Raw genomic sequence first — 15969 nt, forward strand, 5'->3', positions numbered from 1 at the left:
TAGTCTTATGGTTTTTTAATATGTTATACAATTCATATATTTTTCGTATAGTCTTATGTTTATAGAAAAACATTAGTTTTTTTAAAGTCTGTTTTTTATTATATAAAATTTTTGTTATTGGAAAATAGAGTCAAACCAACCTCCCTTTTCCGTAATAACAAAAAATATGACATATGTTCTTTCTGGTTGAAGTGGTGCTGGGGATTGCACCCAGGGCCTCACATGCAAGGCAAATGCTGTACCTCTGGTCTCCATCCCATCCCTATTCTTTTGTTTCATTGTTGTGGTAGCATGGTTACAATAGTGTTAAAATAATGCTTTTGGTGTACAATGATAATGTACCTCCTCTACTGTGCAAGTGCTAAAGACACCCCGCCCCCACTGTTCTTAAGTCATTTGTAGTCAGTCACTTCCTTCATGTTCTAGACTCCTTTTTTAAAATGGCCTTTGATGACAGAGCTTGTTTATTTTCCTCTGTCCCATTCCTTCTTTTGTGATGATGGAGTTGCACACATGTCAGACTGTGACGCTCACGCATTTTCAGCAGTGATGTTCGCTGGGTAGGGCCTCACATTGTGTCTGGTGCTAGCACCCTTGGCTGTAGTGTGCACTAAATTCTGAACTCCCTTTAATTGTCCTACTCACACATGTGCTCACCAGGGCTTATAAATCTTGACCATGATGCTCCCTTGTCTTTTTTAGATAGTGTTGGGAGTAGTCCTGCCCTTTTTGTTTGTTGTTTTTTGGGCTATACCTGAAGATGCCGAGGAGGGGTGCTTTCAGCTCTGTGCTCAGGGAATTTTTCCTGACAGTGCTTAAAATACCATGCAGTGCTGGAAATCACATCTGAGCGTCCTACATGTAAAATATGTGTTTAGTCCATGGGAATAAATCTTAAGCCCAGCATCCCCTTTTATGGTGCTCACATAACCTTTAACTTTTTATTATAGAAGGTGTGACCTTCTATAACTAAATAATTTCTTCCTACACATCCATGAGGCAGAAACATTCAGCCCTCTTAAGACATGCTGCAGTATAGCTAGACATTGTGGCACCATGAATCTCAGACTGCAGAAATGCTGAGTTTATACTTTGCTAGTGTGGGAAGCTGGGCTTTAAAGTGAGACTATATTTGTAAGGCAGGTACTCTGGGTCCTTATGCTATTTCACTGGGCCCTTGGCATATATGCTTTGAGTGTTTTCCCTGTATTTTCCAGGTGTTTGTACCGTATTTTCCGGCGTATAAGACGACCCCTAATTTTACAGTTAAAACATAGGTTTAGGCCTATATTCGCTGTATCAGGCAGAACATTCCTGTGCTGCAACTGTATGTACCACAGTGAGCCAATCACAACAAGCAAAGGTTCAAAGGTTATACTGTAATAGACTTCCTCTCTGATTCTGGCCAATCTGAGCAGGCTTTTGACAGTGTAGATTCGGGTCCAGAACACTCTAATTTGCATGCATAAAAAACCTGCTTGAATTGGCTGAGTTAGAGAGGCGGTCCGAGCAGCCTTACAGTGATTGGTGCAGGATCGAGTTGGAAAATTCGTTTTGTGGCAATATTCAGACAATTTTCGTTTAGCGGCATATTGAAACATTTTTTTGGATATACTCAGCGTATAAGATGACCCCGATTTTCGGTTGACTTTTTTTGTTTCAAAAGTCGTCTTATACGCTGGAAAATAGGTAAGTATTTTTAGGCATCTGTATTACTGAGCTATCTATTAATATAAAGCAAGATCTTACTTTAGATACTCTTGTTAAGCTTTAAAAATGCTAAATAATATGGCTTTATAGTATTTATAATTATCTAACCTATCATTAAATAAGCCTCATGTAGTGATTTGTTTACAATCTGTTAATGTTACTTGATGTCAGTCTTATTCACTGCGCTGTATCCTGAGAACCGATTATCTGGACCATGATAACCAGTTTGTATGTGTTTATTGTATGAGGTAATTGCATGTAAAGTTTTTCCATGCTTGTAGACAGAGAGTTACCACATTCTTTTTGGGCCCCTGTAGGAGTCATCTGAATGAATGGAATATGTTTTATTTTGTTTTGTTTTTAAATGTTCGGTAGAAATATAACATGCTACAGCTGTTATGGAAAAGCTTGACCGTTCTTTAAAAGTTAAAAATAGAATTACCATATGACCTAGAAGTTCTATTTCTAGATAAACAACCAAGAGAACTTAAAATACCTTATGTAGAAACTTACAAATGAATGTTTATAGCAGCATTTTTCATATTTGTGAAGGTATGGAACTAACAGATATCTGTTAATGAATGACAAGTTTAATTATATGAACTTGCAGTTTAGTTATATGCTATATAAAGATGTTTTGAGACCATCTGTATGAGATAGTCCCAAACTTACTATTATCTAGTGCTATTGTAGCACACAGTGCTTGCTAATGTACTCCAGGCACAGTAGGAAGTCATGGTTGATCAGCTCCATTTATAAATTGCCCTCCTGTATTTTTTTGTCAAGGACATGAAGTACTGTTTGGAGAGTCACATATATTGTTAACACAGCAGTAATAATCAATGAATGATGCATTTCTTAGAGTCAGGTTATAAAGCGATGCAAGACTATGTCCTTATAGTGGGATATTATTTAGTTATAAAGGAATGAAGTATTGGTTCATGATTTAAATTAGATGAGCCGTGGATAAAAATTAAGTGAAAGAAGCCAGACATAAGAGGTCACATATGATATACTTCCTTCAATATGAATTACCCAGAATAAGCAAACCTTTAATGACAGAAATTTGGGAGTTGCCAGTAACAGACTACGTGAATGGATAGTGATTATTGAGCATGGTATACTTATGAGTGCATAATGGTAGTATGATTTTTGTTGTCTTTAGCCACACTTTGTGATACTCATGTCTTTTTTAAAAATTAATGTATTTATTCAAGCACAATGATTACAAACATGTTTGTAGTTGGGTTTCAGTCATAAAAAAAAGTATAACCTCTTTACTAGTGCAACCTTCCTACCACCAATTCCCCAATCTCCCTCCTCCCCCACCCCCCTGACTGTCTTCCAGACAGGTATACTATTTCTCTTTACTCACAACCATTATCATGATAGTTGCTAGTGCAGTTATTTCTCTAACTGCACTCACCAATCTTTGTGGTAAGCTTAATATCATGGGCTGGTCCTTTCAAACCTCATCTCTATTGTCTTTGGGTATTATTACTATACTGTCGTGTGTGTGTGTGTGTGTGTGTGTGTGTGTGTGTTTGTTTTCCTTTGGTCACACCCGGTGACGCTCAGGGATTACTCCTGGCAATGCACTCAGAAATCGCTCCTGGGTTGGGGGACCATATGGGACCCCAGGGGATTGAACTGAGGTCTGTTCTAGGTTAGGCTTGTAAGGCAGACGCCTTAATGCTAGCACCATCACTCCGGCCCCTACCATACTGTCTTTTATTTTCCTTAAATCCCGCAGATGAGTGAGACTATTCTGCGTCTATCTCCCTTTGATTCATTTCACTCAGCATAATAGTTTCCATGTTCATTCATGTATAGGAAAATGTCATGACTTTATTTTTTCTGACAGCTGCATAGTATTCCATTGTGTATATGTACCACAGTTTCTTTAGTCACTCATCTGTTGTTGGGCATCTGGTTGTTTCTAGAATCTGGCTATTGTAGAGCTGCAATGAACATAGGAATGCAGAAAGTATTTGAAAAAACTTTTAAAAATACATATCTTTATTTAAGAACCATGATTACAAACATGTTTGTAGTTGGGTTTCAGTTATATATATAAAAAAAAAACCCAAAACACCGCCGTTCACCAGTGCAACATTCCCACCACCAAATGCTCTTCATCTCTCTACTCCCCTACTCCTTGCCCCACTCCTTGCCTGCATTTAAGAAGGCATTCTATTTCTCTCACTAACTACCATTGCCATGGTAGTTGTCAGGGTATTCATTTCTCCAACTGAGCTCACCACTTATTGTGGCAAGCTTCGTATCGTGGGCTGGACTTTCCAGCTCTCGTTTTTATTGTCTATATTATTGCAATAATGATTTTTACTTTTCTTAAAACCTATAGATGAGACTATTTGTGTCTATTTCTCTCCTTCTGACTATTTCACTCAGCACAATAGATTCCATGTCCATGCATGTATAGGAAAATTTCATGACCTCATCTCATCTGACAGCTGCATAGTATTCCATTGTATATATGTACCACAGTTACTTTAGCCACTCATTTGTTGTTGGGCAACTGGGTTGTTTCCAGATTCTGGCTATTGTAAATAGCACTGCAATGAATATAGGTGTGCGGAAGGCATTTTTATATTGTGTTTTTGTTTTCCTAGGGTATATCCCTAGAAGTGATATAGCTGGATCATATGGAAGCTCAATTTTTAGTTTTTTGATGAATCTCCATATTGTTTTCCATAAAGGCTGGACTAGATGGCATTCCCAACCGCAGTGAATCAGAGTTCCTTTCTCCCCACATCCCCTCCAGCACTGATTGTTTTTGTTCTGTGTGATGTGAGCCAGTCTCTGTGGTGTGAGATGGTACCTCATTGTTGTTTTATGATTAGTGATGTGGAACTTTTTTTTTTTTATGTGTCTTTTGGCCATTTGTATTTTTTCTTTGAGGAAGTATCTGTTTATTTCTTCTCCCCATTTTTTTTTTTTTGATGAGGTTAGATGTTCTTCCTTGTTAAGTTCTGTCAGTACCTTGTATATCTTAGATGTTAACCTCTTATCTGATGGGTATTGGGTGAATAGTTTCTCCCATTTCGTGGATGGCCATGATACTCATGTTTTATTCCTGGCTCTGCATTTAGAGATCACTCCTAATCATATGGCTCAGGGAACCATATGGGGTACTGAGGACCAAACTTAGTTGACCATGTGCAAGGCAAGTTCCTTACCGTGCTGTATTATATCTCTAGTCTCTATTTTATTGATTTTTGCTTTGCCTCTGAATTGTAAAGTACAGTTATTTTATGTACTACTAAGATTAAAAAATACTTACTATTAATCAGTATGCCAAAAATTGAATAACGGAGCCGGAGAGATAGCATGGAGGTAAGGCATTTGTCTTTCATGCAGAAGGTCATTGGTTCGAATCCCGGCATCCCATATGGTCCCCTGTGCCTGCCAGGGGCGATTTCTGAACATAGAGCTGGGAGTAACCGAGCGCTGCCGGGTGTGACCCAAAAACCAAAAAAAAAAAAAAAAAAAAAAAAAAAAAAAAAAAAAAAAAAAAAAGAATAACAACATAATAGTAAAAATGTAAACAGTAATTACCTTATAGCTATTAAATATCAATTATGCTTAGAAAGTGTGTCATGTTATGCCATATGTTGTGACCTTCATAACTTTTGTAAAAAGCTGGAATAATGAAAAAGATGTGACTTTTTTTTTTGTGGTCACCTTTCTGGGGTTGTTAAGTTTAGTACACAGTTTTAGTGCCCATGATGTACAGTCATTCTAAAAACAGTAGCTAACACTAACAACTACATAGTAGACACTATTTTAGGCACTTCATATGTTTAACTAAAATTTGAAGAATCCCAATGTGCTATTAACTACCTCCTTTTTCCCCATGGAAGAAATTGAACCATAGAGAAACCAGGTGACTTGATAGTCATAGTGTGGGACTCTAGGATTTAAATGTAGGCTTCCTGACTTCAGAGTCTGTTGATGTCAGCAGGATGCCTTCCTGAGTGAACATAGATGAATGAAATATCATTGCTTCCCTTAATAGTTTTGTCTGTTTTTGGATATTTGGTAAATTAACAGAATTATAGTTTAATTTTTCATAATGAAATTTTATTTGTGTTTTTAGGACATTCAGTCAGAAGAAGGCTGCTATTGAAAGAGAATATGCACAGGTAAGTTTGGAAATGAATGTCTCGACTCAGTTTATTTTCTCTATACATGTGTGTTGCCATAATTCCTATGTGTGTGTGTATGTGTGTGTGTCCAGTGACTAGGACTTGCACATAAAAGGCAAGTGCTCTACTACTGAACTACTTTCCCAGCTCCTATACATTCTCTTTAGAAAGAATCCTGACCATTCCTACCACTTTTTCTTTTATATTTCCAGCATTTCTCTTCGGTCTCCCTTTAACTTGTTTTGAATCTTCAGGTGAAGAGCTTGTTTCTATTGAAATAAAAATAAATGATCCAGAGTGGAGAGTTGGCTCAAAGGCTGGTGTATATTCTTTGCCAGTGGGAGTCTGGGGTTTTATCCCAAGTAACACATGGTCCTTCTAGTACTGCCATGATTGACCCCTGAGCACCACTCGTGTGGACCCTCCACCTTACCCCCAAACACCCCCATGATCTGCTCTTAAATTTTTTAATACAAAGTAACATTTTTGGTGGTAATTTTATATCATATAACATGATTTCAGATTTTAATAAGTGGGCTGGTTTCTCTTTCCTCTCCCTACTTCGATGCTGTGTGGTGATAGCAGAGGGGGCGGGGGTAAGAGGTGGGTCATAGACATGCTTAGCGCTGGAATTTACGCTTTACTCGTGTTTTACTTTATACAGATGCTTGCCAGGATGTGCCCTTGTTTAATTGTGGTGCTCATTGAAGGGGTTACATACCTGACTCAGTTTTAGTTGTAGTAAGTGCACATACCTGACCGTGGTGCACTGGAGATCACACTGCTGTGGTATTGGTACTCTTTTTCCAAAACAGAGAGTATGAACTCTTACCTCTTGCTCTCATGGAAAGTGCTTTTTTGCTACTGAACCATTCCAGTGCTTCCCTGAATTGATTTTAAAGAAATGTATGGTTTCCTTCACATGGAAATAACAGAAGAGTGAAACACACACACACACACATACACACACACACATACATACATACATACATACATACATACATACATACATATACACACACACACAGAGTTACTTTGGACAGTGTTCAAAGGTTACTTCTGGCTCTGTGCTCTGGGGTCATTTCTGACAATGCATGGCAGACTGTATGGATGCTGGGGATTGAACCCAGGTTGACTACATACAAGGCAAATGCCCTACCTGCTGTGCTATCATTCCAGCCCCAGGCAAGATAATTCTTTGGAGAAGATTCTGGAAATAAATAGGTTCTTTCCACATCTTGTAGAGACTTTTATGACTAGTATTGCCTTATATAATTTGATTTTTTAATGGCTATAAATGTAATTTAAAATACATTGAGTAAATCTGCTTAAAATTTAGTTAAGAAAATTAGTGTATTCTCTTTTAAGTTACCAGTATTTTATGAGACACCCCTCTCCATATCATGGAAATAATGGTTATTATCACAGGATAATTACATTTAGTAAAGGTTATTTATTTATTTATTTTGGCTACACCCAGTGACGCTCAGGCTATACTCCTGGCTATGCGCTCAGAAATCACCCCTGGCTTGGGGACCATATGGGACACTGAGGTTTGAACTGAGGTCTGTCTTGGGTCAGCCTCGTGCAAGGCAAACAAACACCCAACCGCTGTGCTGTCACTCCAGCCCCTTAGTAAGGTTTTTTTTTTTCTTTCTTTTTTATTCTTTCCGGTTTTGGGGCCACACTATGCAAGAGCTCAGGCCTTTTCCTTGCCAGCACATCTGGTGGTACTCAGAGGGCCCACTTGGGTTGCCAGAATTAGAACCTGGGTCAGCTGTGTGCAAACCTCCCTGCTGTACTATTGCTCTGTCCCCCAATTTTTTTGTTGTTGGTTTATTTTTTTGGGTGCTGGGGGTTGAACCCAAAGCCTCATACATGTAAGGCTCTATCACTGAGCTACATCTCTGAACTACATCTTATATTTAGTATTTTTTTGGTAAATCCTTCTTTAAATTACAGAGTGGAATACGATAGTTTTCAGTCTTATTTTAATTTTTATATAAAAAAGATTATATTAAATTCCTTTGCATTCATCTGATTGTTTCTTGTACCATTTCCTATAGATAAAGCTTTCTGGGCAGAATATATGTACACTTTAAAGATTTTAGTAATAGTACTGAGTATACAGCAAAAGATTATTATGCTTTTAACAATATAGGTCATTATTTTTGTGTTTGTCACCACAAGGATATAATCATTAATTTGGATGGGAGGGTCTTTTATGTTTTTTTTTTTTTTTTTTTTTTGTGGTTTTTGGGTCACACCCGGCAATGCTCAGGGGTTATTTCTGGCTCCAGGCTCAGAAATTGCTCCTGGCAGGCACGGGGACCATATGGGGCACCGGGATTCGAACCGATGACCTCCTGCATGAAAGGCAAACACCTTACCTCCATGCTATCTCTCCGGCCCCAGGGTCTTTTATGTTTTAGGAGAAATTTGGTATTGTGTTTTATAAAAACTTCAATTAATAGTATATATATTTTTGTTTTTTGGGCCACACCGGTGATGCTCAGTGGTTACTCCTGGCTATGCGCTCAGAAATAGCTCCTGGCTTTTGGGGGACCATATAGGACACTGGTGATCGAATCCCTAGGTCTGTCCTTCTTTCAAGGCAAATGCCCTACCACTGCTCTATTGCTCTGGCCCCTAAAAATGCCAATTAAATGGAATATGAAATAGTGCTTTATTATTTACTTACATATTTAGGAAGAATACTTCTAGAATTAATTAGAAGTATTGAAAATTCATCCATCCCTTGTTTGTTTTTGTTAAGTAAAATATCAGTATAATAAGCTGGGTAAGGTTTCACTAAAACATTGTTATTTTCAAAGTTTGACTTTTCTAAATATCTTTTAGATCGAGAACCTTTAATCTTCTTACTTGTTAACCATATAACTTCTGTACTATGTGGTATTTCTTAGTCATATCCTAGAATTGCTTCTTGAAATTTTTCTTCTTTGTTAACACTCCTTCCAAGGTTTCATGGAGGAGGATTCTTGATCTTAGCAGAGTCAATAACCAGGTAGTTCCTTAAATATTTGTTGATGGAAATGTGGAGGGATTGGATCCTTAAGCCAATAGAACAAATCATCAATTTATCATGTATGCTGACAGCAATTGTGAAGTGTTGTCAGTGATGGTTTTGCTTTGAGGTTTTAAAGTGCTGAAAAAAAGTGAAGCTTGTTAATAATACATAACTCTCCCTTCTACACCTCTATTCTCTCCTGCCCTGTTCAGATATTTTATTGTTAAAAGAAAAGTTGAAGGAGGAAATTAAAAGGATACTTGCAGTGGTGCCTTTCCCTTACAAGTCTATAAAAGATGAAGAATGTGCTGCAGAACAAACATTCATATCACCAATACACACATCATATATTATATCCTCGTAACCATCTTATTTTATATATTTTATTTTCTGATTGCTTCATGTGTACTCAAAAGGTTGACTGTTGATGACGCATTTTGCAATATATATAGACAGAAAGTCAAACACCAATTGAAGAAATTTTCATACAGATCTACATCAAATTAATGATATTGGGAAATTGTCTTTTTTCCCCTCTCATCTCTTGAAATGAGAGTGATGACCATTCATGCCTCCTTTCTTCTCAGGCCAGATTCTGGAGATCAGATACACTTCTAAATATGAAAATGCTTTATTCTCTTTGCATTCATATATAAGGTAGTCTAGACTGCTTGTTATTTTCTTTATCTTTTGTATGGCTACTGTTGGTGGATGCCACACCCAATGTTGGGTATATGGGGAGGAGATAGACAATGGTAGGGATTGACCTGGAACCGTGTATGTGCCAGGAATATGTTCTCCCATGTGAGCTGCATCCTTGGCCTTTAACTATTTAAATGTCTCAGAAAGAGATGGAATCTAGGGGCTAGAGCGATAGCACAGTGATAGGGCATTTGCCTTGCACGCAGCTTACCCAGGATGGACCTCGGTTCTATCCCCCAGTGTCCCAAGCCAGTAGCGATTTCTGAGCACATAGCCAGGAGTAACCCCTGAGTATCACTGGGTATGGCCCAAAAACAAAAACAAAAAAAGAAAGAGATGGAATCTAACTTACATATTATATAAATGTATCAACAGCTAACTGCTTTAAATTTTTAATTTCCTCTTAACCAACTTTACAAATTAAAAATGGGTTTTAAAAGTATGGTTGGTGTGGTCACTTTTTAAATAATATACAGTGAAATATATTTAGCATATTTATTTGAGGTTCTTGGAAGCAGACCCATCTTTTTTTTTATCAAGGCCATCTTTTAAATATTTTTATTCTGGTAGTTCATTTCTGTCAGGAACTCATTTTATTTATTTTTGGACTCCATCTAGCAGTACTCAGGTCTTACTCCTGATACTGCACTTAGGGATCATTCCTGTTGGGCTTGGGGGAACACTTGGGTGCTGCAGATTGAACTCCATTCAGTTGCCCTGAATTGCCCTACCTGAAGTTGAAATACAATCTCTCTGGTCCCAGGATCTCAGTCTTGAATGTTAATATTTTCTTTTTTGTTTGTTTGTTTTTTTTTGTTTGTTTGGGGGACACACCCGGCAGTGCTCAGGGGTCACTCCTGGCTGTCTGCTCAGAAATAGCTCCTGGCAGGCACGGGGACCATATGGGACATCGGGATTCGAACCAACCACCTTTGGTCCTGGATCAGCTTGCAAGGCAAGCTATCTCTCCGGGCCCGAATGTTAATATTTTCAAAGGCTAAATGTTAATCTGCTGTAGAATTTGTGACATTTTATTTTATAAATACTTATTCAATAATGTTTCTTTTTACTAATTTTCTTTTCTTTTCTTCTTTTTGGTTTTTGGGCCACACATGGTGACGCTCAGAGGTTACTTCTGGCTTTATGCTCAGAAGTCGCTCCTGGCTTGGGGGACCATATGGGACGCCGGGGGATCGAACCGCGGTCCTAGGCTAGTGCTGGCAAGGCAGACACCTTATCTCTAGCGCCACCGCGCCGGCCCCTAATTTTCTTTTCTTTTTTTTTAAACCCCCCCCCCCCCAAAGGGGGTGCACCGTTCCTGGAAGTACTGCAATACCAGGCGATGCGTGGAGCGGACTGAGCAAGCTCCTCTTCCGACTCCCAGCTCCAAAAATCCATTTAATATATTGTCCTCGGATATTAAACTGATAAGAACAGATTCTACACTTGATCTTAGCCAAAAGGCCTAGAAGCGATAATAATTTTCTTTTCTTAAAAGTAATTTTTTTTTTTTGGAGGACTGCTGGCGGTGCTCAGGATCTCTGCCTGGTTGCCTCCAAGGGTGTTTTGAGAGCTATGTAGTGCTGGGGGTTGAACCCAGTCTTTTAATAAGCATTTGCTCAGCCCACTGAGCTATCTCTCCAGCAGATTTTTATTTTATTTTATTTTAGTATTTAAATTTACATGTGTTGAGAAAATATTTATTGAGCACTATTATAATAAGGACATGACATTACCCAAAGATGAAAGGGAAAGAAGGCTCAGCATAGTAAGATTTTATGTTCTATTTATGTCCTTCAATTTAAGTATGGTAGCTTCTTTTTTTCATATCTACTGATAGATAGGATATTATAGACACGGACAAGAAAGACCTTTATAGAATTATTAGAAGTGGTCTGTGTGTATTGTCTCCTATGTTCATGGTTGAGTACTAGAGAGGTAGAGAGAGCATACGAATGAGCCTCATCCCAAAGGGAATGTGTAAAGGAAATTAATGTAGTGGGATTGATCTGAAGATGATTTGAAATATAGTACCCCAAGCACATGCAAAGTCAATTTGTAATACTTTTTTGGGGGAGCTGGGGGAGCACATTCATCTGTACTCTGGGCTTGCTTCAGGCTCTGCACTCAGGGATCATTCCTGGTAGGCTAGGAGAATATATGGGATTCTGGGATTGAATACTGCAAATGCCCTCTCCACTGTACAATTGCTCTGGCCCTGTAATACATTTTTAGGAGACTGTTAGAAAAAAGATAATGTTGTAGAACCTTATTTGCTCTTGAAGAGATTTGTATCCTAAAAATTCTCAAGTTGTATCCTAAAAATTTTCAGTTTCATAAAAGAATATTGTTATTGTGTTAAGTTTTGGGTCACACTCAGTGATACTCAGGGTTTACTCCTGGCCCTGCAATCAGGAATCACTCCTGGCAGTGCTAGAGTACCATATCGGATTCTGGGGATTAAACTCGGGTAGACCACATGAAAGGCAAGTAAGTGCTTTCTTATCCACTATACTATCTAACTCTGTCCCCAGTATTAACGTTTTCTGCAAAATTTATGAAATTGTTCTTGAAATTCTCCAGAAGTGACTGGTGTATTGCTTATCTATTCCTACAAAGAAAACACAAGTATCTCTTAAAACAGAGAAACCATCTAAGACACCAACTTTAAGTATCTGAGTAAAAAACCAAGTCTGACTCTGTGATTCAGTTCACCACTGAGGTGTTGGTGAAATCATTTGCAACACTCTGCAGACTGAAATGGTTCTATGCCGGGTATTCATATACTTCCTGTAGTTTTTGGCAGAATGCTGCCAGTGAAGGAAGGATACAAAAGGTTACTGTGGCTGGAGAGAACGCAGGAAAAGATTGTGGACTTTAAGGGCGGCTCCTTGCCTAGGGACAAACTCAGAGCAAACAGGACAGCCTGCCAAATGGCCAGTGGTGTCAGACTGTTGCACCTCAAGTTTTTGCTATTTTTATTCTTTTAAGAAATACATTTATGAAGAGTTAGAAATATGACCTATGAAGTTAGTGCTAAGTTTATGGGCCATGTTATATTTTGGCTAATTTCGTCAACAGGGAAGCTTTTAAATATAACTTAATTTAGCTAAAAACTGTTAGCTTTATGGACATTGCTATTAAAGAGCATATGTCAGACTATTTGAAATGGTGGACTGAAGAGTTTTCTCTTCTGCTAATTTGTTCTGTATAACAGCAAGAACAGTTCCTTGAAAAGTCCACCAAGATAAAATTTAGTTGTCTTCTGTGTTCATGTTGATTAAAAAAAAGTGTTTTGTATTCATGTTGACTTTTTTTTTTTTTTACAAAAAGTTCTCTGTTCATATTGGCACTTTAAAATTATTTTTTGAGTTCTTTTTTTTTTTTTTTTTTTTTGGTTTTTGGGCCACACCCGGCATTGCCCAGGGGTTACTCCTGGCTGTTTGCTCAGAAATAGCTCCTGGCAGGCACGGGGGACCATATGGGACACCGGGATTCGAACCAACAACCTTAGGTCCTGGATCGGCTGCTTGCAAGGCAAACACCGCTGTGCTATCTCTCCGGGCCCATTTTTTGAGTTCTTAAGGTTTGCAGATTTGTTTAACATTATATTTGGGGAGGGTTACTTTTTCCCCTCACTTCAAAGTACTTGACAGAGGGGTCAAAGAGATAGCCCGGAGGTAACATTTGCCTTGCATGCAGAAGGATAGTGGTTTGAATCCTGGCATCCCATATGGTCTCCTGAGCCTGCCAGGAGCAATTTCTGAGTGTAGAACCAGGAGTGTGACCCAAAAACCAAAAACCAAAAACAAAGTACTTGACAGAGTTTTATTTTATTACATTTGTTTCTGGGCTACACTAGTAATGGTCAGGATTTATTCCTGGCTCAACACTCAGATATTGCTTCTGGCATTGTTTGGGGGATCATATGGGATGCTAAGAATCAAACCGGGTCTGTTTGATTTTGAGTAAGGCAAGTGTTCTACCTGCTGTTTTATATTCAGCCCTTGGAAGTTGTTGTTGTTGTTGTTCTTCTTCTTCTTCTTTTTTGCATTCTCAGTTTTTTTATTTGTTTGTTTTAAGACTTTAGTAGAAGAAATGGCAACTATGAGTAAATGTTAGGAAATTTATGCACATGAATTTCCTGGTAAAGTGTTGCCCCTTCCCCCCTTACTTTGTAGCATACATTAGAAGAATGAGTGAAATCATGGTTTAGTTTGTTACCATTCTCTCCCTTTTATTTCCGTTTGTTTAAAGAAGAGAATTCAAATTAGAGCTATGGGTTTGAATACACAGAGCAAGAATTACATATCTTCCTCCTTTTCTTCTGTGTCTGATGATCTTAGTAGTTGAATTTGAGTCTCCTTCTCCAACTCATGCGCAAAACCAGTGTTTTAAAATTAAAAAAAAATTTTTTCTCTCAGTCTCAGCTCTGTATAAACTTTAGTTTTTGTACTGGGTTCCAAAATTTTTCTGTATTGCAGATGAAACAACTTATATTGACTTGGGTACTGATACATACACTTTACAAGTTTTCCCAGTAAACCCTAGGGGGGCATTACTCTTATCTTTATTTTACAGATGTGTAAATGCAGTAAATCCACTTTCCCGTAATCTTATTTCCACTTTTTTTCTTCAGATAATCTAGGTGTGAGACCAGGATATGTTTTAGCCATAGAACACATCTTTTTTTTTTTTTTTTGGATTTTTCGGGCCACACCCATTTAATGCTCAGGGGTTACTCCTGGCTAAGTGCTCAGAAATTCCCCTGGCTTGGGGGGACCATATGGAATGCCAGGGTATCCAACTGCTGTCCTTCCTTGGCTTGTGCTTGCAAGGCAGACACCTTACCTCTAGCGCCACCTTGCCGGCCCCCATAGAACACATCTTGAAATGTGAAATTCTGGTTTTAGTCCCTGAATTTCCCCGTCCCCCTCCCCCCCCAGTCACACACTAGTTTTGGGCACATTTTGGGAAAAAAAATTGGGAAACGGAGGGCAGCCTCTATATAGATATGACTGTGGCTTGTGGGACTGGAAATCATGCTGTTTGGGAAAATTATTGAAGGGACTAAGCCTATAGTATTGATTCATGAGTATGTTTGTGAATTAAATTCAGTTTTTTTTTAACTCTGAAGTGTAGATCTAGAAAGAAGGGTGGAGAGAGTGAGAATGACAAAAGATAGTCTTCAGTCAAAACCCATAGATGAGTGAGACCATTCTGCGTTTTTCTCTCTTTCTCTGACTTATTTCACTCAGCATAATAGGTTCCACGTACATCCATGTATAGGAAAATTTCATGACTTCATCTCTCTTGGCGGCTGCATAATATTCCATTGTGTCTATGTACCACAGTTTCTTTAGCCATTCGTCTGTTGAAGGGCATCTTGGTTGTTTCCAGAGTCTTGCTATGGTAAATAGTGCTGCAATGAATATAGGTGTAAGGAAGGGATTTTTGTATTGTATTTTTGTGTTCCTAGGGTATATTCCTAGGAGTGGTATAGCTGGATTGTATGGGAGCTCGATTTCCAGTTTTTTGGAGGAATCTCCATATCGCTTTCCATAAAGGTTGAACTAGATGGCATTCCCATCAGCAGTGGATAAGAGTTCCTTTCTCTCCACATCCCCACCAACACTGTTTGTTCTCATTCTTTGTGATGTGTGCCAATCTCTGTAGTGTGAGGTGGTACCTCATAGTTGTTTTGATTTGCATCTCCCTGATGATTAGTGATGTGTAACATTTTTTCATATGTCTTTTGGCCATTTGTATTTCTTCTTTGTCAAGTGTCTGTCCATTTCTTCTCCCCATTTTTTTTATGGGATTAGATGTTTTTTCTTGTAAATTTCTGTCAGTGCCTTGTATATTTTGGAGATTAGCCCCTTATCTGATGGGTATTGGGTGAATAGTTTCTCCCACTCAGTGGGTGGCTCTTGTATCTTGGGTGCTATTTCCATTGAGGTGCAGAAGCTTCTCAGCTTAATATATTCCTATCTGTTAATCTCTGCTTTTACTTGCTTGGAAAGTGCAGTTTTCTCCTTGAATATGCCTGTAGTCTCAATGTCCTGGAGTGTTTTGCCTACGTGTTGTTCTATATATCTTATGGGTTTGGGTCTGATATGAAGATCTTTATTCCATTTGGATTTTACCTTTGTACATGATATTAACTGGGGGTCTAAGTTCAATTTTTTGCAAGTGGCTAGCCAGTTGTGCCAACACTACTTGTTGAAGAGGCTTTCCCTGCTCCATTTAGGATTTCTTGCTCCTTTATCAAAAATTAGGTGATTGTATGTCTGGGGAACATTTTCTGAGTATTCAAGCTTATTCCATTGATCTGAGGGACTGTCCTTATTCCAATACCAT

The 15969-nt window shown here is 38.4% G+C and overlaps 1 protein-coding gene and 1 pseudogene across 2 annotated transcripts in view; one reads left to right on the forward strand and one right to left on the reverse strand.

The window, feature by feature from the left end:
* Nucleotides 1–15969, forward strand: part of FCHSD2 (FCH and double SH3 domains 2) — a 283860-nt gene that overhangs the window by 57196 nt on the left and 210695 nt on the right. For both annotated transcript variants that reach the window (XM_049780261.1, XM_049780262.1), the window contains exon 3: nucleotides 5831–5876. In XM_049780261.1, the coding sequence (XP_049636218.1) occupies nucleotides 5831–5876 (46 nt within the window). The remainder of the gene's footprint in view (nucleotides 1–5830; nucleotides 5877–15969) is intronic.
* On the reverse strand, nucleotides 10912–11085 carry LOC126019532 (uncharacterized; annotated as a pseudogene).

This window comes from Suncus etruscus, chromosome 9 (assembly GCF_024139225.1).
Source record: "Suncus etruscus isolate mSunEtr1 chromosome 9, mSunEtr1.pri.cur, whole genome shotgun sequence".
In the NCBI taxonomy this organism is placed as follows: Eukaryota; Metazoa; Chordata; class Mammalia; order Eulipotyphla; family Soricidae; genus Suncus; species Suncus etruscus.